This window comes from Moschus berezovskii, chromosome 6 (genome assembly GCF_049115385.1).
Source record: "Moschus berezovskii isolate FMDL1 chromosome 6, NW_MosBer_1.0, whole genome shotgun sequence".
Classification (NCBI taxonomy): domain Eukaryota; kingdom Metazoa; phylum Chordata; class Mammalia; order Artiodactyla; family Moschidae; genus Moschus; species Moschus berezovskii.
Window position 1 is genome coordinate 107,941,217 of NC_142465.1, and position 25,189 is coordinate 107,966,405.

General features: G+C 46.5%; 1 protein-coding gene across 1 annotated transcript in view; it reads left to right on the forward strand.

Annotated features, from left to right (window-relative positions):
- The first annotated feature begins 15,320 nt into the window (after positions 1 to 15,320).
- The window catches only part of VWF (von Willebrand factor), a 124,839-nt gene continuing 114,970 nt past the window's right edge, over positions 15,321 to 25,189 (forward strand). Inside the window, exons 1-3 of the mRNA XM_055394198.2 lie at positions 15,321 to 15,496; positions 17,329 to 17,383; positions 18,866 to 19,030. Of these exons, the coding sequence (XP_055250173.2) occupies positions 17,329 to 17,383; positions 18,866 to 19,030 (220 nt within the window). The 5' untranslated portion in view covers positions 15,321 to 15,496. The remainder of the gene's footprint in view (positions 15,497 to 17,328; positions 17,384 to 18,865; positions 19,031 to 25,189) is intronic.

Consider the following 25,189-nt stretch of genomic DNA (forward strand, 5'->3'; position numbering starts at 1 on the left):
ACTGTCTCCTGGAATTTGCTCAGACTTGTACCCATTGAGTCTGTGATGCTATCTCACCATCTCATCCTCTGCCACCCTCTTCTCTTGCCCTCAATCTTTCCCAGCATCAATGTCTTTTCCAATGACTCGGCTCTTTGCAGGAAGGGTAATTAGCAGAAGGGAGGAGAGCGGGGAGAGAGAGGGCCCTCTGGTTGGTGGAGTCCTGAGAGTGAGCACAGGAAGCATCAGGAGAGGGAGACCTGCACAGTGGGATCGGGTGGTGATGTGTGTGGGGGCCCAGGAGGCAGTTAAGTGTGTTGGTCGTGAGGCCCAGAAGGAGGAAGATCCATAGAAAAAGAAGTAGTGGGGTCTCCGGGCCCACCCTGCTGCCCTGCTCCACCTGGCTAACACTGTTTTCGTGTTCTTATTGGAGTTAAAGCAGTGGCCTGGGGAGCCAGTGGTGCCAGACCCAGAGGTCCTGCCAACAGGCCCTGGAAGTTGCTGGACTGTTTGCCTTTATTCATTGATTTTTGGCCAGTTGGCAAGACATATGGGACCTTAGTTCCCTGACCAAGGATGGAACCCACATTCCCTGTGTTGGAAGCACAGAGCCTTAACCACTGGACTGCTGGGAAAGTCCTTGGACTACTGGTCTTTAAGGAGTCATGTGGGCTTGGGAAGGAAGGAGCAGCGAGAAGGGTGGACTTAAGATTTGAGGTCAGTGTTTTCTGAGCCCTCCATAATCCTCCCGGGGTCACTTTGATTGTGAAGAAGGTTAGATTTTATCTGACTTAAAGAAATTAAAGGGATGTGATGCATCTTGCCAACGCAAGATTGTGAATAAGATTCACATTCCACACGACAGATTTGAAGATGAATGTTTAAAACGTTTCTAATGTTTCTTGACTGTGTGGATCACAATTAACTGTGGAAAATTCTTAAAGAGATGGGAATACCAGATCACCTGACCTGCCTCTTGAGAAACCTATATGCAGGTCAGGAAGCAACAGTTAGAACTGGACATGGAATAACAGACTTGTTCCAAATAGGAAAAGGAGTCTGTCAAGGCTTAAATTGTCATCCTGCTTATTTAACTTATATGCAGAGCACATCATGAGAAATGGTGGGTTGAAAGAAGCCCAAGCTGAAATCAAGATCTCCAGGAGAAATATCAATAACCTCAGATATGCAGATGACACCACCCTTATGGCAGAAAGTGAAGAGGAACTCAAAAGCCTCTTGATGAAAGTGAAAGAGGAGAGTGAAAAGGTTGGCTTAAAGCTCAACATTCAGAAAACTAAAATCATGGCATCTGGTCCCATCACTTCATGGGAAATAGATGGGAAAACAATAGAAACAGTGTCAGACTTTTTTTGGGGGGGCTCCAAAATCACTGCAGATGGTGACTGCAACCATGAAATTAAAAGACACTTACTCCTTGGAAGGAAAGTTATGACCAACCTAGATAACATATTAAAAAGCAGAGACGTTACTTTGCCAACAAAGTCCATTTAGTTAAGGCTATGGTTTTTCCAGTGGTCATGTATGGATGTGAGGGTTGGGCTGTGAAGAAAGCTGATCGCTGAAGAATTGATGCTTTTGAACTGTGGTGCTGGAGAAGACTCTTGAGAGTCCCTTGGACTGCAAGGAGATCCAAGCAGTCCATCCTAAAGGAGTTCAGTCCTGGGTGTTCATTGGAAGGACTGACGCTGAAGCTGAAACTCCAATACTTTGGCCACCTCATGTGAAGAATTGACTCACTGGAAAAGACCCTGTTGCTGGGAAGGATTAGGGGCAGGAAGAGAAGGGGACGACAGAGGATGAGATGGTTGGATGGCATCACCAACCTAATGGACATCAGTTCAGTTCAGTTCAGTTCAGTCGCTCAGTTGTGTCTGACTCTTTGTGACCCCGTGAATCACAGCACTCCAGGCCTCCCTGTCCATCACCAACTCCCGGAGTTCACTCAAACTCATGTCCATCGAGCTAGTGATGCCATCCAGCCATCTCATTCTCTGTCGTCCCCGTTTCCTCCCACCCCCAACCCCTCCTAGCATCAGACTCTTTTCCAGTGAGTCAACTCGTCGCATGAGGTGGCCAAAGTATTGGAGTTTCAGCTTTAGCGTCAGTCCTTCCAATGAACACCCAGGATTGATCTCCTTTAGAATGGACTGGTTGGATCTCCTTGCAGTCCAAGGGACTCTCAAGAGTCTTCTCCAGAACCACAGTTCAAAAGCATCAAATCTTTGGCGATTAGCTTTCTTCACAGTCCAACTCTCACATCCATACATAATCACGGGAAAAACCATAGCCTTGACTAGACGGACCTTTGTTGGCAAAGTAATGTCTCTGCTTTTTAATATGCTATCTAGATTGGTCATAACTTTCCTTCCAAGAAGTAAGCGTCTTCTAATTTCCTGGCTGCAATCAGCATCTGCAGTGATTTTGGAGCCCCCCAAAATAAAGTCTGACACTGTTCCCACTGTTTCCCCATCTATTTCCCATGAAGTGATGGGACCAGATGCCATGATCTTTGTTTCCTGAATGTTGAGCTTCAAGCCAACCTTTTCACTCTCCTCTTTCACTTTCATCAAGAGGCTTTTGAGTTCCTCTTCACTTTCTGCCATAAGGGTGGTGTCATCTGCATATCTGAGGTTATTGATATTTCTCCTGGCAATCTTGATTTCAGCTTGTGCTTCTTCCAGCCCAGCGTTCCTCATGATGTATTCTGCATATAAGTTAAATAAGCAGGGTGACAATATACAACCTTGACATACTACTTTTCCTATTTAGAACCAGTCTGTTGTTCCATGACCAGTTCTAATGGACATGAATTTGGGTAAACTCCGGGAGTTGGTGATGGACAGGGAGGCCTGGCATGCTGTGATTCATGGGGTCGCAAAGAGTCGGGCACGACTGAGCAACTGAACTGAACTGAACTGAATGTTTTTTTGAGGCTACCCAAGATACTGGAGACAGTGTTGCCTCTGAGAAGAGAGTTAGGAAGCTGGTAGGGTGACCAACTGTCCCAGTTTGCTGAGAACTGTCCTAGTTTTAGTAATGAAATTCCATGTCCCCAGAGTCCCTCTGTTCAGGGCAAACTGGGACAGTGGGTCACTCACTTGGAAGGAAGGGAGATTTGACTTTTCACTGTGTTTCCTTTCAAACATTGTGTTTTTTGATGCACTGGGAGGCATGTGGAACTTCCCCCACCAGGAACTGAACTAATGCCCCTGTAGTGGAAGCATGGAATCTTACCCACCGGACCACCAGGGAAGTCCTCAAATACTTTGTTCTTGTACTTTTACTCTGCACCTGTGATAGCTAACACTCCCCTGTTCCCAGAACATCAAACAATCCCCCAAACTCTTGTAACATAAAAAGTCACCGTAATAAACAAAGGTAAATGAAGAACTGAGAAAAAAGTTCACATAGTAATGTGAGGAAAAATTTATTCTAATTTCTGAAGAGCTTTTACAAATCAATAGAAAAAGATAAACATGAGCTAAAGACACTAGGCAGAAATTCACAAAAGAAGAAACACAAACGGGCAATGTTAGAAAACATCCCCCAATAATTAAAGGGATAAATATTCAAAAATAATCTTTTACCAGTTTTTGCCAGTTACATTACCAAGTAATAATAAAAAAAGAATAACTGTCTTAGCTCAGGCTGTTGTAACGAAATATCATAGACTGGATGGCTTAAACAACAGACATTTATTTTGATGGTCTGGAGGCTGCAAGTCCAAGATCAAGGTGCTGGCAGATTCAGTTCTTGGTGAGGGCCTGCTTGCTGGCTTGTGGATGGCTGCCTTCTCCCTGTGTCCTCACTTGACGGATAGAGAAAACTCTGGTGACTTTTACCCTTCTTATAAGGGCACTAATTCCATCATGGGGGCCCATCCTTACAACCTCATCTAACCCTAATTAACCTTGAAAGGTCTCATCTCCTTGTACCATTGCATTGGGAGTTAGGGCTTCAGCAAAGAATTTTGGGAAGATAAAAGCATTCAGTCCATAACTAATAAAATACCATGTAAGGGTGAATCGATATAATTCTTGGCAGGATGTATGTAAGTCTTAACAAGTTTTTTTGACTTTTAACCCACTGATTTCTTTCACATCTAGGCATTTGTTTTAAGGCAATAGAACTTGTATGTGAAAATGGGTTGTAAGGATGCTGGTCCCTCTGCTGTTTGTGACAGCAAAGCCAACATGCCAAGGTCACTGGCTTCAGGGCTTTGTCTTGTAAGGGAAAATTTCAACTGTGCCCAAAACTAGAGAGGCTAATATAAGGATAGCCATGTTATAGTCATCTGTTTTTAAAATTTATGTTTTATTGAAGTATAGTTGAATTACAATGCTATGTTAATTACTGCTGTACAGCAAAGTGATATATTCGTTTCCATTATGGTTTATCATAGGATATTGAATGTAGTTCCTTGTGCTATACAGTAGGACCTTGTTGTTTATTCTGTTTATCAGTTTACATCTGCTAATTCCAAATTCCCAATCCAACCTCCAGCCTTCCACCCCCTTGGCAACCACAAGTCTATTCTCTATATCCCTGATTCTGTTTGCTTCATACATATGTTCATTTATGTCAAAGTTTAGACACCACATGTAAATGTTATCATATGGCATTTGTCTCTTTCTGACTTATTTTGCTCAGTGTGACAATCTGTAGTTGCATCCATGTTGCTGTAAATGCCATTATTTGGTTCTTTTCTATGGCCGAATAGTATTCCATTATATATATGTACCACATCTTCCTTATCCATTCATATGTTGATGGAAATTTAGTTTGCACCCATATCTCAGGATGTTCCAGCCATCTTAATGTGTTTTCATACTTGTCTCATATTTTCAAAATCATTAAGCAAATAAAAACATACACAGAGAGGTATAGCCCATCATGTACCACTCTCTGGATCCCATCCTCTGTCTTCCTCCCTAAGGGTGGTCACTACCATGAATTCAGTGGTTTTCCACCATGCATGTTGACTTTTCCTGCAATTAAATATATTTATAGGCAATAATACACTGCTTTGGGGCTTCCCTCTTGGCTCAGATGGTAAAGAATCTGCCTGCAGTGCAAGAGACCTGGGTTTGATCCCTGGGTGGGAAAGATCCCCTGAAGAAGGGAATGATAACACACTCCAGCATTCATGCCTGGAGAATCCCATGGACAGAGGAGCCTGGTGGGCTACAGTCCATGGGACTGCGAAGAGTCAGATATGACAGACTGACTAACACTTTCCTACTGTTTTATTTTACATGGTCTTTATTTCACTTTACAGAAATGCTATTGAGCTGCAGAAATGCTCCAACACTTGCTTTTATTTTCTGCTCAGAGTTATTTTGGGGATTTATTCTTGTCGGTAGATGTAGCCTTGATTATTTTTGACTGTTGTTTAGTATAAATGTACTATCATTTATTTATTCGGAATGTTGAAGCATATTTAGTTGTTTACACCCTTGTGAACTACCTTCAGTGCTGCAGTGAACACTCTGTGCAAGTTGCTTTGTGGATGTAGGTGAAAGTGTCTCCATGGAATATGCCTAAGAGTGCGTGTGCTGGGCCACGGGAAGAGCATCTTTAATAGCTGTTTCCATATTTTCCTCCAAAGTGATATACCACTTGTCCGAGAGAGAGCAAATAGTTCCAATAGCCCCACGTCCTGGCCAAACTGATGGGAAGATAACTGTGTGGTTTTATTTTGGATTTCCCTGGTGACCAGTGGGGTTGAGTGATTTTTCATATGTTTACTGGTCAAAGGGTTTTTTTTCCTTTTCTGTGAATCGCATTTCTATATCTCTTATCTGTTGCTACTGGTCAGTTTGTCCATACCTTACATTAAAAAGAATTAATATATTAATATAAATTAAAAAGTAGAAAGAAAAGAATTCCCTGGCAATACAGTAGTTAGGACTCAGTGCTCTGACTGCCGGAGCCTGGGTTCAGTCCTTGATAAGTGAACTAAGAGCCCACCAAGCTTCACAATGTGTGCCCTGCCCCAGAAGATATAATTGCCTTGTAATATTATATTGCTTTCAGGTGTGCAATAAATGATTTGACATTTGTATATATCATGAAATGATCACCTCAGTCTTGTTAACATGTTTACATCTATCACCACAACTTTTTATCTTGTGATGAGAACTTTTAAGATCCAGTCTCTTAACAACTTTCAAATATGCAACACGGTATTATTAACTATAGTCTTTCAGTGTCATATCTTTTTGCCTTTTCATACCATTCATGGGGTTCTCAAGGCAAGAATACTGAAGTGGTTTACCATTCCCTTCTCCAGTGGACCACATTTTGTCAGAACTCTCCACTATGACCTGCCGGTCTTGGGTGGCCCTACACAGCATGGCTCATTGTTGCATTGAGTTATACAAGTTAGACACGACTGAGCAACTGAACTGAACCGAACTGTAGTCTCCATGTTGTGCAATACATCTCATGATTTATGTATTTTATAGCTGGAAGTTTGTGCTTTTTGACTCCCTTCACCCATTTTGCTTATGCCCTACCCCCTGCCTCTGACAACCACCAGTCTCTTCTCAGTTTCTATGAGCTTGGTTTCTTGTTTTGTTGTTTGTGTTTTAGATTTCACATATAAGTGAGATCATTTGATATCTGTCTTTCTCTGATTTGTTAGCATAATGCCCACAAGTTTCATTCATGTTGTTCCAAACGGCACGATTGTCTTCTTTTTATGGCTGAATAATATTCCATTGTTTCTTACAACAGAATAGGAAAAACAAGAGACCTCTTCAAGAAAATTAGAGATTCCAAGGGAACATTTCATGCAAAGATGGGCTCGATAAAGGACAGAAATGGTATGGACCTAACAGAAGCAGAAGATATTAGGAAGAGGTGGCAGGAATACACAGAAGAACTGTACAAAAAAGATCTTCACGACCAAGATAGTCACGATAACGTGATCACTGACCTAGAGCCAGACATCTTGGAATGTGAAGTCAAGTGGGCCTTAGAAAGCATCACTACAAACAAAGCTAGTGGAGGTGATGGAATTCCAGTTGAGCTATTTCAAGTCTTGAAAGATGATGCTGTGAAAGTGCTGCACTCAATAGGCCAGCAGATTTGGAAAACTCAGCAGTGGCCACAGGACTGGAAGAGGTCAGTCTTCATTCCAATCCCAAAGAAAGGCAATGCCAAAGAATGCTCAAACTACCGCACAATTGCACTCATCTCACACGCTAGTAAAGTCATGCTCAAAATTCTCCAAGCCAGGCTTCAGCAGTATGTAAACCGTGAACTCCCAGATGTTCAAGCAGGTTTTAGAAAAGGCAGAGGCACCAGAGATCAAATTGCCAACATCCGCTGGATCATGGAGAAAGCAAGAGAGTTCCAGAACAACATCTATTTCTGCTTCATTGACTATGCCAAAGCCTTTGACTGTGTGGATCACAATAAACTGTGGAACATTCTGAAAGAAATGGGAATCCCAGACCACCTGACCTGCCTCCTGAGAAACCTGTATGCTGGTCAGGAAGCAACAGTTAGAACTGGACATGGAACAACAGACTGGTTCCAAATAGGAAAAGGTGTACGTCAAGGTTGTATATTGTCACCTTGCTTATTTAACTTATATGCAGAATACATCATGAGGAACGCTGGGCTGGAAGAAGCACAAGCTGGAATCAAGATTGCTGGGAGAAATATCAATAACCTCAGATATGCAGATGACACTACCCTTATGGCAGAAAGTGAAGAGGAACTCAAAAGCCTCTTGATGAAAGTGAAAGAGGAGAGTGAAAAGGTTGGCTTGAAGCTCAACATCCAGAAAACAAAGATCATGGCATCTGGTCCCATCACTTCATGGGAAATAGATGGAAAAACAGTGGAAACAGTGTCAGACTTTATTTTTTTGGGCTCCAAAATCACTGCAGATGCTGATTGCAGCCATGAAATTAAAAGACGCTTGCTCCTTGGAAGGAAAGTTATGACCAACCTTGATAGTATATTAAAAAGCAGAGACATTACTTTGCCAACAAAGGTCCGTCTAGTCAAGGCTGTGGTTTTTCCCGTGGTCATGTATGGATGTGAGAGTTGGACTGTGAAGAAAGCTGATTGCCGAAGAATCGATGCTTTTGAACTGTGGTGTTGGAGAAGACTCTTGAGAGTCCCTTATACTGCAAGGAGATCCAACCAGTCCATTCTAAAGGAGATCAATCCTGGATGTTCACTGGAGGGATTGATGCTAAAGCTGAAACTGCAATACTTTGGCCACCTCATGCGAGGAGTTGACTCACTGGAAAAGACTCTGATGCTGGGAAAGGTTGGGGGCGGGAGGAGAAGGGGACGACCGAGAATGAGATGGCTGGATGGCATCACCGACTCTGTGGACATGAGTTTGAGTGTACTCCGGGAGTTGGTGATGAACAGGGAGGCCTGGCGTGCTGTGGTTCATGGGGTCGCGGAGAGTCGGACACGACTGAGCGACTGAACTGAACTGAACTGAATATTCCATTGTATAAATACCACGTTTTGTATATCCATTCATCTATCCTTGGATACATGGGTTGTTTCCATATTGTGGCTATTGTCAATGATGTTGTAATGAACCTGAGTCTGTGGATATTTCTCTGAAATAATTATTTAATTTCTTTCAGATATATATAGGGAATTGGGATGGCTGGCTCATAAGGTAGTTCTATTTTAATTTTTTAATGAATTTCCACACTGTTTCCCATGGTGGCTATGCCAGTTTATAGTCCTGCTAACAGTGCACAAGGTCCCTTTTCTCCACTGCCTCATGAGCACTTACTATTTTCTTTTTGATAATAAAAACTTATCTTTTTGATAATAGCCATGATTAATTTCTTATTGACAATCTAAAATTCCAAATTGTCTCAACTGTTCTTAACCTTTTGCTCTCCATAAGGATTTTGTATTAGCCTGTCTAATTTCATGAAAAATTGTTACATTTTGACTGGAATTGTGTTTAATTTATATACTAACTTGAAGATAATCAGTATCTTTATAATACTGTGATTTAAGTAAGTATGAATACAGTGAATCCCCCTGTTGGATTTTCTCCTATGTCTTGCAACAAAATTTATAATTTTCTACATAATAGTTTGTGCAGATTTTACTGTATTTATTCTTAAAGGCCTTACAGTATTTGTTGTTTTACTAATAGGGTCACTTTAAAGATTACATTTTATTGTTATATGGAAACATTATAGGTTTTGAAGATTTTTTGTTGTTTTTCAGTCACTCAGTTCAGTTCAGTTCAGTTCAGTCGCTCAGTCATGTCCGACTCTCCACGACCCCATGAATCACAGCACGCCAGGCCTCCCTGTCCATCACCAACTCCCGGAGTACACTCAAACTCATGTCCACAGAGTCGGTGATGCCATCCAGCCATCTCATTCTCGGTCGTCCCCTTCTCCTCCCGCCCCCAACCTTTCCCAGCATCAGAGTCTTTTCCAGTGAGTCAACTCGTCGCATGAGGTGGCCAAAGTATTGCAGTTTCAGCTTTAGCATCAGTCCCTCCAATGAACATCCAGGATTGATCTCCTCTAGAATGGACTGGTTGTTCAGTCATGTCCAAATCTTTGCAACCCCATGGACTGCAGTATGCCAGGCTTCCCTGTCCTTCACCATCTCCCAGACTTTGCTTAAACTCACGTCCACTGAGTTGGTGACGCCATCCAACCATCTCATCCTCAGTTGTCCCCCTTTCCTCCTGCCTTCAATCTTTCCCAGCATCAGAGTCTTTCCCAATGAGTCAGCTCTTTGCATCAGGTGGCCAAAGTATTGGAGCTTCAGGTTCAGCATCAGTCCTTCCAATGAATATTCAGTACTGATTTCCTTGACAATTGACTGGTTTGATCTCCTTGCAGTCCAAGGGACTCTCAAAAGTCTTCCCCAACACCAAGTTCAAAAGCATCAGTTCTTTGGCACTCAACCTTCTTTATGGTCCAACTTTCACATCTGTAGCTTGTTTTAGCAAACTTTTGAACTCTGATAAAATTCTCTTACGTAGAATTTTCTGGAATTTTTCTATGTACACAGTCACATCTTTAAATAATAAATATTTTGTTTTTTCTTTTTGAAGCCATGTGCCTTATATTTCCTTTTCTTTCTTTTCTGTACCAACCTGGACACCTGATCCAATGTTAGCTAGGGAAAGTGGCTCATGTTTTATCGTAATTGTAAGGTTTGTTCTATTACTCAGGACAAGGGTACTCACCTTGTTTTGTCTGTTACAAAGATGTTTTGTGTGCTTGTTTTCCTAAGAGGAGGTTGTTGATTTTTACCCAAAGCTTTTCCTGCTTTGCCTTATAATTCAATATTTTTTTCTTTGTACATTTTGAGCAAATATTATGAAGTGTGTATAATTATAACTTCTTGGTACATCCATCTTTGTGTCATCTTTGTATCCTCTTTGTCTCTAATAATGACTTTTTTCCTTTTATTTTTTTCGCTCAGTCATGTCCGACTCTTTGCGACCCCATGGACTGTAGCCTACCATGCTCGTCCGTCCATGGGATTTTCCAGGCAAGAGTATTGGAGTGGGTTGCCATTTCCTTCTCCAGACTTTTTTTTCTTAAGGTCTGTTTTGTCTGATAGTAGTATCATCAGCTTTCTCTTGGTTGCCATTTGAATTTCCCTTTTTATTTTCTTGCAGTCTTTGTGTCTTTATGTTTCACACTTAGCTCTTGAGCATTGCTAGCTATGTGTCATCCATTCTGATCATCTGTTTCATTTAACTATTGATGACCAGTGTCTGGATTTTTGCTGTCTTATTTTACGTTATCTGTCCTGTTGTTTCTATATTTTCTCCTGGGTCAGTCTGCTGCTGCTGCTAAATTGCTTCTAGTTGTCTTTATTTCCAGTTCCCCTCTTCCATTTTGGTTTCGAAAATGTACGTTCAATTCTATTCTTTTAGCATCCTCTCTTAAAATTTGACTGTGCATTCTAGCCTCCACAAAGTCTACAGCTATCACCTCTATAGGGCGCCTTACATGTGCTCACATCAAGATGGCGCCTGACAGATGTCAGGGGGGCGCGGCCCAGATAACCACAAAAGGTTCTGATTGGCTCCTAAACACCCCCACCCTTTACATGCTTTAATGTGATTGGAAAGCCTCTTTCAAAAGTCCCGCGCTTACCCCATGCTTGCATATATATATGGGAAGCTTACACCAATAAAACGGGAACTGTCTTGACAGAACCCCCGTTGTGTCTGAGTGTCTCTCTCCGGGCGAGGGAGGCTGTGGGGCGGGCGGCCCGCTCACTTCCTCTTTGGGGCTTGCTCCTTCAGACCCAGTCCCCTGAAGGGGCTAATCTTGGGCGGCTTTCTTGCCGAGGCCGAGGCTCCCCTCAGTCTCTGGCTCCTGCCTTGGAGCGCTACAGGGCAGGAGAGGGGAAAGAGGAAGAGAGCGAGGAAGCCAGGCCAGACGCCGGGAGGACCCACAACCTCTATCTTCTGAGCAATAAAAGGACCTTTCTACACTTTCACTCCCATCATCCACTCCCCAACTTAGGTGCTATTACTCTCTGGTGTTTTGGTTCCATCTTACTTTTGAACTCTCCAGTTTATCATTATTATTGCTATTGTTTTATGCAATCACTGCCTGTTCCTATTACTCCCTACCAATTTTGTTTTATAAAATTTTATTTATTTATTTATTTTTGGCTGTGTTGGGTCTTCGTTGCTGCACGAAGGCTTTCTCTAGTTGTGGCACGTGGGAGCTATTCTCTAGTTGCGGTGTTTGGACCTCTCGTTGCAGTGGCTTCTCTTGTTACAGAGCACGGTCTCTAGGCGCAGGGGCTTCAGTAGGTGTGCCTTAGTTGTGGCACAGGCTTAGCTGCTCTGCGGCATGTGGGATCTTCCTGGACCAGGGATCGAACCCATGTTCCCTGCATTGGCAGGTGGATTCTTACCCATTGGGCCACCAGGGAAGTCCTATATTTTTCAGTTTCTTTATCTTTTCATCTGGTATTTTCTTTGTGGGTTGAATTTTCTTCTTCCTGAGGTACCTTTTTTAGTAGTTCTTTCAGAAAGGACTGTTAATAATAAACATGCTGCCATTTTTCTGGGAAAAGAAGTCTTTACTTTCTGCCAACTTCCAAATGATAATTTAACAGCCTAGTTAAACTTCTTTCATATCACCCCAAGCTTAACCTTCATGTGCTTCTTCTAGACTCCAGGGTCTGCACCTTTATGCCCTGGAGCCAGAGTACTGGGGAGGTAATGTGCCCAGGAGCAACCCTTGACAATTAAGGACCAGTGTGGGGTATTTTAGAAATATCTCCATTTTCTTGACCCAAGAAAGCGACTGTTTTGAAGTATGTGTCTTACCCTTTGTCCTAGACTTTCCTCAAGGGATTTAGCTCAGTTGCCATGTGGTAACTGGCTTAATAAGTATCTATTATTGGCTTCTCTCCATTTCCCATGTTCCCACTTGCCTGCCAGTGTTTTCTGCTTTCCCAGATACATTACCTGCACTAACATTCTCAGGGCCTGCTTTGGGGTGGGGTGGGGTGGGGTGGCATTCAAGTTAAGGAGCTGCCATTGGGAATCTACACTGAGGGATATTTTCTCAGCACTTAAGAATTTATTCATCCCTATTTGGCTGTGCCGGTCTTAGTTGCAGTATGTGGGATCCTAAGTTGCAGCTTGTGGGATCTAGTTCCCTGACCAGGGGTTGAACCTTCACTCCCTGCAACAGGAGCAGGGAGTCTTAGCCACTGGACCACCAGAGAAGTCTCTCAGCACTTCTCTTTGGATCTTCTCTTATCATTTTTTGCCTCCTTATCTCTTTGAACAGTTTCTTCAACTTTATCTTTCAGCCAGTTTTTCTTCCAAGATGTCTGGTGTTTGTTTTTGAATTTTTAAAATTAATTGACTATTTGCATTTCTAAAACTCCTTTATTAAATCTTCCTGCTTTTTTCTCACGGTGTTTTATTTTTCTGTTTTCAGTTCCTGCTCTTTATGATGATTTGAAACACTCTTATTTTTTCCTCTCTCTCTGATCATTTAATTATCTGAAGTTCTTGGGAATCTAATCCTGCTTTTGATTGTTAGGGCCTCTTCTTGCCCATGACGGACTGTGTTCCCAAGTGTTGTAAAATTTGTGATTTTGAGTTCATCCTCTAGAGAGCTTTATCTGTGAGTATTATGTGTGACCTGAGAAGAAGGTTTATCTTTTCAGATACATTTGTCTTGGTTTCTACCAAGGCTCACATATGTGTCAGTTTCTCAGTTCTGGAGTTCTTGGACCATGTCATTATGTCAGTCTTAACTTGAAATCTGCAGTACTGTGGGCCCATGGCTACAAATTCTAACTTAGTTTTCCCACCACCAATCAGGACAGATGGAGACAGATGAATTCCTTATCTTTTATGTTGGTGGCTGGATTTCTTTTTTCCTGTGTATCCTTTGGAAGGTAGTTCCCTTCCAGGGTTTCAACTGAGTGCATCGGTCTTGTTCCAACTTTCTGCCTGAGCCAGACCCGAAGCCTCATTTCCTGCTCTCATGAGCCTCGGCCTTGAGGTGCCCGAGTTCACTAGCCTTATGGACTTGAGCTGCTTCCTGTGGATTTAAGTCCCTGTTCCTCTTTGATCCTTGGAGGTAGTCATCATCTTCCTCCCAGTTTGGCTGTGCATTTTAAGAACATTTGTTGTATCTGACACATTTCAAGATGTTTTGTAGGGAATGGATTTTCAGGTCATCTAGCTAAAAACAAGTTGGAAATGGAAGTACTTGAGTGCCTTTTCTGCTGCATTGTGCTAATTCTGCCTCTTCTACCATTTCTTCCTTGGAAGCCTTCATCTTCCTCTCCTGGGCAGTAAAGGGGGTGGTGGAGTGTGAGGTGTGCGTGTGGGGAGGAGGAGATTGCAGACAGATGGTTTCTCAGACTCTTAGAGTAGGTGTCATGGCCTGAGAAGCTGTGGGTGGGCTTCCTCACTGAGATGTCTCTTAGACTACCTGTTGCAGAGCCTGGGGTCCCAGCATGAGAGGCCCCGTGCTCCTCTGTTTTATTGGCTACTTCTTCAAGTAAGAATTAATTTAGCAGGTGATTGAAAACTAGGCTCAAGGGGAATTGGAATTTGGGAAGAATTGGTGTGTGTCTGTATGTGGTATGTATGTGGTGTGTGTGTGGAATATGTGTGGTGCATGTGTGTGTATGGTGTGCATGGTACATATGTAGTGTGTGTGTGTGTTATGTGTATGTGTGTGAATGTGTTGTGTGTATATGTGTGGTATATATATGTACTGTTCAGTTCAGTTCAGTTACTCAGTCGTGTCCAACTCTTAGTGACCCCATGGACTGCAGCAAGCCAGGCCTCTCTGTCCATCGCCAACTCCTGGAGTTTACCCAAACTCATTGAGTCGGTGATGCCATCCAACCATCTCATCTTCTGTCATTCCCTTCTCCTCCTGCCCTCAATATTTCTCAGCATCAGGGTCTTTTCAAATGAGTCAGCCCTTCACATTGGGTGGCCAAAGTATTGGAGTTTCAGCTTCAACATCAGTCCTTCCAATGAACACCCAGGACTGATCTCCTTTAGAATGGACTGGTTGGATATCCTCGCAGTCCAAGGGACTCTGCATGTGTATATATATATGTAGTGTGTGTGTGTGTGTGTATGTAGTAGTTGTGTGTGTTGCATATGTTGTGTATTTGGTGCGTATGTTGTGTATGTGATGTGTGTGTGTAAGGTCAGGGAGGAGTCAGGGCACCAGGTAGGTTTGGAAGCATCTTTGGGAAGAGGACAGCCTCCAACCATCCGGCCATCTTCTCAGGAAGGCCAGGACTAGTGACCAGGTCCCTTGCCTGTAAAGAGTCCATTCTTTGTCCGGGAACCAGCCTGGCGTCCCTCGTGGGGGCCGGGACCCAATCTCTCACACCTTGCGGGGCAGGAAGTGTCAGATCTCTCCTTCCTTTAAACACGGTTGCTCAGCTGGCTCAGGTGGAGGTGTTTCTCCAAGCTCCCCTGGAGTCTGGCTCTGGAGATTGGACCCAGAAGCTCTGTTGCTCTGGCCTGGGTTCCTCCCCAGCCTGGGCCGGCCTGTCTGGGACAGCCAGCCTCCCTGGTCCTCCAGTTTGTGGGCCGCTGCCTGTGGAAGGATCAGGGCCTGTGTGGGAGCCCTGGAGGGCCAGGAGGCTCACTGGGGCAGAGGCATCGAGGCCTCCGACCAAAGTGTTCAAAGCCTTATCGCCTCAGAGGTGTTTCTAGTACCATTTCCGTCCATTGTTTCCTCCGGGTCATTAGGAGGAGGCCTGTCTCCTGTTGTGGCTGCTCATAGCTACTGTGGTGGGAAAAGGCGGGGGGCTGGCCGCAGACGTCACGATTTGGGCTTTATCACCCCTCAGCCACAGGGCGTCTGTGGCCCGGGGATCACTCACCAGCAAGACAGTCCAAAGCCACAGAAGTTCCTGGAGAGCATGGCCTAGGGCTGGCGGCAGCACTGTGGAGGCTGAGCTTCCTTGGAGACACCTGCACCCCCTTCCGCAGGGGAAGGTAAGGGCTTTGGGAGGAGGGTTGGCTCACTGTGGAAGGAGATGCAGGACTGACCCCTCCACCCCTCGCCCTGGGGACCTGGGGTTCTCCTTCCGGGGACTAGTGTTCAGGGGTGATTCACAGCCAAGGACCCTGCAATGCTGTCTTCTCCACCTGCCTCTGGGGATTCGGTGACTGCTTCTGCTCCTGCCTGGGCTTTACTGCTTGTAGTGCTTGACCAGAGAGGAAGAAACAAGCTCTGCCCTCACCTCTGGGTACCTTCTGGAAGCAGCCTGATGTACCTGTGTGTATGGCTGAGACCAAGGCTTGGCCATATCGGACATCAGAGTGTTCCTTCCCCAGAAGAATTATATATGGATGGGGTTTATCTCTCCCTTGTTTGGTCAGATGGGACAGTGGGTGGGAAAGGACCCCCCAACCCCCGCCACCCCCTGCCCAGGGAATGTCAGATGACAGAAAAGTGTTAGTTGCTCAGTTGTGTTCAACTCTTTGTGACCCCATGGACTGTAGCCCAGCAGGCTCCTCTGTCCACGGGATTATCCAGGCAAGAATACCGGAGTGGGTTGCCATTTCCTTCTCCAGGGATCTTCCTGACCCAGGGATCCAAACTGGGTCTCCCACATTGCAGGCAGACTCTTTATCATCTGAGCTATTAGGGAAGGCCAAATGAGAGACCTTGAACTTAATTTAGCTGCTTTTCCAGAGGAGACGGCTGTGGCTGGAGCCCTGAGGGACTCAGGGTGTGCTCAGCCAGCCAAGGCCAGTGGTCTCTTTCTTGCAGAGGGGGAATCACACCTCAGGGAACCATGCCTGCTGCCCAGGTCTGCTGGACTCCTGTCCACTTACCAGATCAACTCAGCAGATTTTTCCTGAACACCTCCTGCGTGCTGGGCATTGTGCTAGGTGCTGGGGTAGGGATGAGAGAGGGAGTTCATGTACCCTGTGGGTGCCTACGTGTGTGCTAAGTTGCCTCAGTCGTATCTAACTCTTTGCAGCCCCATGGACTGTAGCCCTCCAGGCTCCTCTGTCCATGAGGATTCTCCAGGCAAGAATGCTGGAGTGGGTTGCCATGCCCTCCTCTAGGGGATATTTCCAACCCAGGAATCAAACCCGTGTCTCTTATGTCTCCTGCGTTGGTGGGTTCATTACTACTAGCACAACCTGGGAAGCCCACTTTGTGAGTGACTGCTCAGCAAGTCCGGTTCCTGAAGGGTCTCAAAGTCTGGTGCCTGTGGTAGGAGTAGAAGTGTGAGACAGTTCCTCTTCTCCAGTTTGCTGCCAAGTGTGGAAGGATGAGGAGAAGGAGGGAATGAGCTGCCTGCAGCTCTGAGGTGCTGAAGGATCAGGGGATGATGGGGGGTCAGGCTGGCAGGGGCAGGGCAAGGGAGGGCAAGGCAGTGCTTTCCTCTCTGTGTGCTCAGGGACCCCTTTGTGGGGAAGGGTGCCTGGCGTTCTGACCCAGTGATTATTACTCTTGGGCCTGACCTGCTTTTTTGGGGACCATTCTTTCCCAGTGGCTCAGTGGTAAAGAATCCACCTGTAGTGCAGGAGATGTGGGTTCGATCCCTGGGTGGGTGGGGAAGATCCCCTGGAGGAGGAAACGGCTATCCAGTCCAATATTCTTGCCTGGAGAATTCCATGGACAGAGGAAGCTGGCAGGCTACAGTCCATGGGGTCCCAAAGAGTTGGACACGATTGTAGCAACTGAGCACAGCCTATGTTTAAGGGGGAAATGAGGGTCATTCTTTTCTCTTGCTTAAAAAATTCTCCCCACATCACGTGTGGCCAGTAGCACAGACCAGCGGCTGCTCACCTCTCCCACTTCTCCACAGATGTTTCCCACTGGGCTTGCGAGGCTGCTGCTTGCTGTGGCCCTCAGTTTGCCAGGTAGGTCCCATGGTGCTGCCACTCTTCAATTCTGCCTTGGGCCATTGGGAACCACCCCCTGCCAGGGATCAGCAGGTGTGTCTGGTGCACACCTGTGTGTCCAGCCCTACGTTCAACTTCTGTTGGGGCTGTGGAGTCACTGGGTGCCTGGTTAATTTCTCTTATGAAGGTCCTGCAGAACCCACTGCCCCTGATGTGTGTTTCTCAAGGAGTTGGTGCCTGCAAGTATCTTCTCTGATTGGGGAATTAAGAAGCACCAGGGCCACCAGAACAGTTCTTTAGGATGAGGATGGAGGATGGGGAAAAGGAACCCAAGACTTGGGTAGATTATTAGTTTTTGAGTGGATGGTGGGGCTCGTTTATTTATGCAGCTATACATCCCATAGTAGCGATGAAGAGGCCGAAGGTCAGAGAGGAAAAACGACTGCTCTAAAGTCACACAGAACCAAGATCAGAGGTCAGTTCTCCTGGGTCTCAGGCCAGCTCCCCTCCACTGTAGACACTACCTTTCTTCCCTCACTGAGATGCTGAGTCTATGAATGGCAAGAGGGACACTTTTTTGATCCTGGTCTCACCCTCATCTCCATTTAGATAACTAGGTCAGCAGCATCCAATCCGCTACCCACAGGGGCAGATGTACTTTTGTCACTCCTCTGCATCTTCCTGTTAACTGTAACCCTAACCCTAGTAGGAGGGTCCTGGGCCAGAGGATGCAGAAAACTTGGAGATTGACTGCTGTGATTTCCTACCTGCCAACACATGCACACACACACATACACTGTGAGGTGAAGTTGGCAAGTGTCAGCATATGATCTTGCAGGGGTTAACATTTCATAGGTTCTATGGGTCAGGCACACTGGTTGATCTATTTAGAATTTAATACATTCAAGATATACCAGTAGATTAAAGGACACTCGGAAAACTGGAAGATGTTAGCACCTATACCAAATTCATTTCAATGCAAGGCATTCATTTCAATGCAGCCCACCAAAAATCATGTTTTGGAAGTATAGCATAGTAAATTCTTCATAGTATATTGAGAAATAAACAGGTTATAAGTACTTTGCTCAGTCAGTTTGCTGACAAATTTGCAAAACAACTGTAATTGTTTATACGCAGTAAGATGGAAATAAAAGGCAAGCATGAAAATGTCAACTCTAGTTACTGCTGAATGTTGGTTGCAGATGATTTTAACTTCCTTTTTTATTCTTCAATATTTTCCAAATTTTCTCTAAGGAGCATGCAGTATACATTTCAAATCATCTGTCCTTAAAATGAATCAGTTTCCTGAAAAACAGTTCTTCCATTATTGTGGAGTCCTGGGTCATTCTTAGGGGCTGAAAGCAACAGTTTTAGTGTCGTTTAAGATGGAAAGTCCTTCCCCGTAGCCTGATTTCTGACTGCTGCAGCCTCATTTCTCTCGAGCTGCAGTGGTTTGAGCTGTTGGTACCTGCCGTACTCACGTGTGGCCTTTCCCTCCAGGGGCCCTTTGTGGAGAAGGGGCTCTTGGCAAGTCATCGATGGCCCGGTGCAGCCTCTTCGGAGCTGACTTCATCAACACCTTTGATGAGAGCATGTACAGCTTCGCAGGAGATTGCAGTTACCTCCTGGCAGGGGATTGCAAGACACACTCCTTCTCGATCGTAGGTGAGTCCTTGCCCTAATGGGAGGAATTCAGAGCGAGGGGATGGGCAGGAGTCGGGGCAGCCTAGCTCAGCCTTGGCAGGTGAGGGTGTCGGGTCGGTTGTTGAGGTTTCTCATTCTTACGACAGTGTCGAGCCAAGATGGTGGTGGGGAATGGCCTCTCCACGACTTAGGGATTCCCTTGACTTCTCCCTGGGTCTCTTCCTGTGGAAACCTCGTGGATGTAGAGAGTCTTTGTGCTTCTCCAGTGTTTGACTCCATTGCTCTGGGTCCAGGCAACGCTCTGCAAGCCCTGAGCATCAAGAGAAATGATGACCCAGAAAGTGGTTTGTAACAGTCCAAGCCTGTAGAAAAGGGAAGGAAGGTTGCCTGTTCCTGCTGTAGGTCGGAGTATCAGCTGATGTGGAACATCTCCTGCGTTCCTGGCAAAGGGCTGGTACCATGTCCATGTTATCTCTGCTCCCCCGAGGCAGCTCTGAGCTGTGGGGGGCAGGTGGTCACCCCCATTTCACGCATGAAGAGTTGAAGCTCAAGGAGGTGGATGATCCTCCCAAGGGTTGACAGGTAAGATAGTGAGAGCTGGAATTTGATCCTGGGCTTGTCAGGAAGAAGGACCTTGTTCCTGTATTAAGGAGAGAGGGTACTGTCCGGGGCTGGGAGTGGGTCCGGAGGCAGCGATGGAATATTGCAATTTGGTGAGCTTCACACTCTAACAGTTCATGAGATGTGTGTGGTATGTCAGAGGGATCATGCAAAACCCAGCAAAGGCGGAGTCCTTAGCTGCGGCGGGGCGGGGCAGGTGGAGAGGGAGATGGCAATAGACTTAACCACACTGTCACAGCAAAATTTTTGTGGCAATTGTTATAAGGACAGTGAGGAAGACTTTACATGGGGAGGCCACGGCAGTGGGTGTTTGGCAGTAGAGGAAAGGATATAACAAGGATGAGTGGGGGTTTATAGCCAAGGAGCCAGGTGTGGGTGGCTGGATAGAAATTTTTAAAAGTATTTATTTGCATTACTTGCTTACTCAGCTGCATTGGGTCTGAGCTGTGGCCTGCGGGGGCTTCATTGCAGTGGGCGGTGTCTCTCTAGTTATGGCGCTCAGGCTTAGTTGCTCCATGGCACGTGGGATCTTAGTTCCTGATCAGGGGTCGCACCCACATCCCCTCCATTGGAAAGTGGACCAACAGGGAAGTCCCAGGATGGGAAATTACCAAGAGGAAACGTCAGGGGTCTTGGGGAGTCTGGCTAAACCAACTTGACAGGGTTCTTGCTGATGTCAGGCCAGGGTGATGATGCAATGGGCAGAGTGGGTTATGAGGAATATAATTGGATATTGAGGGCAGGGGATTCTTGCTAAACTAGACTACAGGATTCTTGCTAAAACTGGACCAACTAGGCCAAGGATAGAGTCTAGGTGGAGACCTAACCAAGCAGAGGGCTCAGAAAAGCCTAACTCAGGTGTGGTCAAGGAGACTTGGTCAAGGAGAGCACCTTGGGCAACACCCAGACCTCACATGGGACGTAGGCTCAGGGCTCTTGTGGCGTTAACTCCATCAGCTGGGACGATGGCTGCAGCACCTCTGTGGGCCAGTGTTGGGCGAGGCTTGGTTTGGCTGCTGAGTGAACTGACAGCTGGCCTTCGCTCTGGGCTCTCCTGCTTCATTAAAAAAAAGAATTAATTAATTTTTGGCTGTACTATACAGGAAGCATGTGAGCTTCCCTGGCAGCTCAGATGGTAAAGAATCTGCCTGCCATGCAGGAGACTAGGTTTGATCCCTGGGTTGGGAAGATACCCCGGAGAAGAGTGACTGCACCCATGAAATTAAAAGATGCTCCTTAGAAGGAAAGCTATGGCAAACCTAGACATTATGTTACAAAGCAGAGACATCACTTTGCTGATCAAGGCCCATTTAGTGAAAGCTATGGCTTTTCCAGTAGTCATGTATGGATGTGAGAGTTGGACCTAAAGAAGGCTGAGCACCAAAGAACTCATGCTTTTGAACTCTGGTGCTGGAGAAGACTCTTGAGAGTCCCTTGGGCTGCAAGGAGGTCAAACAAGTCAATCCTAAAGGAAATCAACCCTGAATATTCATTGGGAGGATTGATGCCAAAGCTGAACTCCAATACTTTGACCACCTGATGCCAAGAGCCAACTCATTTGAAAAGACCCTGATGCTGAGAAAGACTAAGGGAAGGAGAAGAAAAGGCTGATAGAGAATGAGATGGATGGATGGCATCACCGACTCAATGGACATGAGTTTGAGCAAGCTCTGGGAGACAGTAAAGGACAGGGAAGCATGGTGTGCTGTAGTCCATGGGCTCACAAAGAACTGGACACGACTTAGTGACCAAAGACCAATAGCAACATGGATTCTAGTTCCCCAACCAGAGATCGAACCCTCATCCCCTGCAGTGGAAGGGCAGAGTCTCAGCCACTGGACCGTCAGGGATGTCCCATGGGTTCTCCTGCTTCTCTGGCTGCCCCCTTCTGGCCCTGCCTCTGCTGGAAAACCTATCCCAGTGTGGCTTCAGTGGTCTGAACTTCACTGGGATGCCATTTTCCCTACTGCTCCATGAATCCCTCAAGGGCAAGGACCACATCACACTCATCTTTGTTTCCTTAGCTCCCTGGGGTCTCTGTCAACACCAAAGGGGGGGGGCTTTTACACAAAGTGTGGTTCTCTATTGTATACAAGAGTGGGTTTCACGAACAGCAAGGCGTGCAAGACCTTGGGGAGGGGATTTGCTCGGGCAGACAGGACAGGGAAGGTGTCCTGTGTAGTGGGGACAGCAGGAGCACAGGGGAGAGTCTGAAAGGGTAAGTTTGGTGCCATGCAGCCCAGTGGGGGGATCAGTGTGGTGGGAGATGTGATCCCCATCAGGCTCACTTGGAGGCTGGTTAAAACATGTGATTGGGGTCCCCCAGCCTTGGCCCAGGGTGTCTATGCCACTGGATCCAGAGTGTGGCTTGAGATATTCACCCCTAGCAAGTTCCTGGCTGCTCCTGGAGGTTTGGAGTCCAACGTTGAGAAGCACAGACCTGGAGAGGAGGGGGTGCAAGACGGGATGGTGGGGGGAGCTGATGGGGCTGGAACTTGCTGTTTGATGGCGGAATTTGTTTCTCAATTCAGCAGGCAAAGGGGGGCTAGTACAGAGTCTCTGCAGGGAGGATCAGGAGGAAATTGATTCTTAGCTAAGATGGTCCTGGAAGGGAGAGAGGCAGGAGGCAGGGTGGCCTTGGCCATGGTCACCAGGCAGCTGGTGAGAAGGACTGGAGTCATCTCTAGGGCGTGACGAATTGAGGAAGTCATCCTGGACGCTGAACTCTGGGCACCTACCTTGCTTCAGAGGCAGCAGCGGAGAGAAAACACCCTGTCACCTTCCCTGGGAAGCGGAAGGCCTGGGTCCTTCCTCCTCAAGTGGTCCCAGTGTTTATCTCAGTGGGTTTCTCCACCTTGAAAGTCATGGTGCACTCGTTTTGTTTTAAATTGTCCATGTGTGAGATGGTACAGCATTTGTCTTTCTCTATCTGCCGTATTTCACTTAGTACAGCGCCCTTCAGTTCCACCCATGTTGTCGTAAATGCACTGTGAGCACTTGGGGGCTTGTCTCTCAAGGTCAAGGTAATGCTGACCTCCCCTCCATACATCTATGCAGGGTGGTGTCTGGCCATCCTTCTTTGGGTTTCAGGGGCCAGGAGGAATGGACAGGCTAAGTTAGGCCTCTCTAATTCAGAGCATCACCGTGGGATACCCTCTTTGTGTTCTTCTTTTCTTATATCAACTTGCTCTTGTCAAGTGTCAGGTAACTGGCCTAAGTCAGGCTATGAATCAATCACATTTCAATGTAGGATTGGTTTAATTCTCACCCCAAATTGTACTGCTATTATATAACATTGGAGAAAATGGGCGGCTACTTTGTCTGATTTGGATGGTGAGGGTTGGGTGTTGGCAGGACATGGGTAACCTGAGGAACTGGGCCGGGTAGGGTGGGCTGGCATAGATGCTCCGGGGAAGACGGGGCGCCGGGTCAGGGGAAGGGCCCTGGCAGCCCTGGATGCTGCCCTTCAGTCTTGCAGGCACAGCTGTGCCCTCCCCCACGCCTGTGCTCCATTGTTCTCCAATGACATCCTGTTTCCTCACTTCCAAATCACAAATTCCCGTTCCTCTCCTGCAGACCTTGTCCACATCCTGGGTAAAGTGTTTGTGTCTGAGCATACAGGGCCACCTGGTGCAAAGGGGAGGCTCTTTGACCCGGTGCTAGCTCCCGGCCAGCAGGCTCCATCCAGGGACTCAGGTCAAGGCTCCTAGCTGGCCAGCACGGGGACCTGGGAGAGACCTCGGGAGTCCTGGCGGCCCCCACACTGGGATCTGGCTCCCACAGCAGCCCCAAGAGTCACGGACAACCTGCAAGGTTCTGAGTGAGCTTCCAGCCTGAGACTCTGTCTCTACATCAGGGCGTTGTGGCCAGGTCACTGCTGTGCAGCTTTTGGCTGATGTCTACCGCATCAGAGTTGCAGGGTGGAGGATGGAGTGTTTGTTAGAGATGCAGATCAGTGAATGCCACACTAGGAAGGCAGAGACAGCACTATGGCTGAACTTGGCTTCTTGGGGTGCTCCTCGCTTACCCAGGGGAAGTCTTGCTCCCTCACTTAGATCCTCAGTCCCTGAGTTCAAGAGGCCAGAAAGGAGACGGGGTATAGTGGGAGCTTCCCTGGCTCGCCCATGAGATGGACACATTGCCCATCTTTTGGCAGGCACAGGATGTGCAGACCTGCAAGCAAGGGAGTGTCCCCCGGCGCTGGGCTCACTGGCGGTTTCTAATGGCTGCCCATCATCAGGGTCCTTCCCAAGTTCTGCCCAGACCGTAGGAGGCAAATAAAGAACAGGACTGATGGAGGGTTCTCCCCTGCATTAGTGGTTCACAACCCTGAGTGCTCAGATGCTCCATCAAGAAATTTGTGTGACAAATGGAGGTTTGGACTTGGAGTCGGAAAGCCTGGTGCAGTTAGTGGTGTAAACTAGTAGTTCTCAACCTAGGTGATTTTCCCCTCAGAGGACATGGAATCTGGAGGTATTTGGGGTTGTCACAACTGGGGGTGGGTGCTAGTGGCATCTGACGGGCAGAAGCCAGGGATGCTGCTAATGACCTACATGCACAGAGTGGCCCCCACAGCAAAGAAGTATCTGGCCCCCAGTGTCAACAGCGCCGAGGTGGAGAAAACCTGTGGTACACTTGGGCCTCAGTCTCTCCATCTGTAAAATGGAGTCAGTCTAGGCCAATGTTTCACAAACTGAGTCAAAAACTATGGGTCATAAACTGAATGTTATCACTGTTGCCAGCATTAAAAAAATTTAAACAGAAAAGAATAGAAGACATCAGAAATGACCAGAGCTCATGGCTCTGGTAAGGGTAGGGGTGTTGTGGGAAAAGTGCGCGCACACAGGATCATGAAGTCATTGGTGTTTTTACTCCACTTTCTGGGCAAAACCTTTTGAAAAATTTATTTTCTCAGACAGTAAAGAATCTGCCTACAAAGCAGGAGACCCAGTTTCGATCCCTGGGTCAAGAAGATGCCCTGGAGAAGGGAATGGCAACCCACTCCAGTATTCTTGCCTGGAGAATGCCATGGACAGAGGAGCCTGGCGGGCTACAGTCCATGGGGTCACAAATGAGTTGGATGAGACTGAGCGACTAATACTTTCCCTTTTTTTGAATTACAATTTCTGTTTATTACTGTACAGCAAAGTGACTCAGTTACACATGCATATATATATATATATATATATATACACACGCACACACATTGTTTTTCATATTCTTTTCCATTATGTTTATCATGGGATATTGAATATAGTTCCCTGTGCTATTCAGTTCAATTCAGTTCAGTTGCTCAGTCGTGTCCGACTCTCCGCGACCCCATGAATCACAGCACGCCAGGCCTCCCTGTCCATCACCAACTCCCGGAGTTCACTCAAACTCATGTCCACAGAGTTGGTGATGCCATCCAGCCATCTCATTCTCTGTCGTCCCCTTCTCCTCCCACCCCCAACCTTTCCCAGCATCAGAGTCTTTTCCAGTGAGTCAACTCGTCGCATGAGGTGGCCAAAGTATTGCAGTTTCAGCTTCAGCATCAGTCCTTCCAATGAACACCCAGGA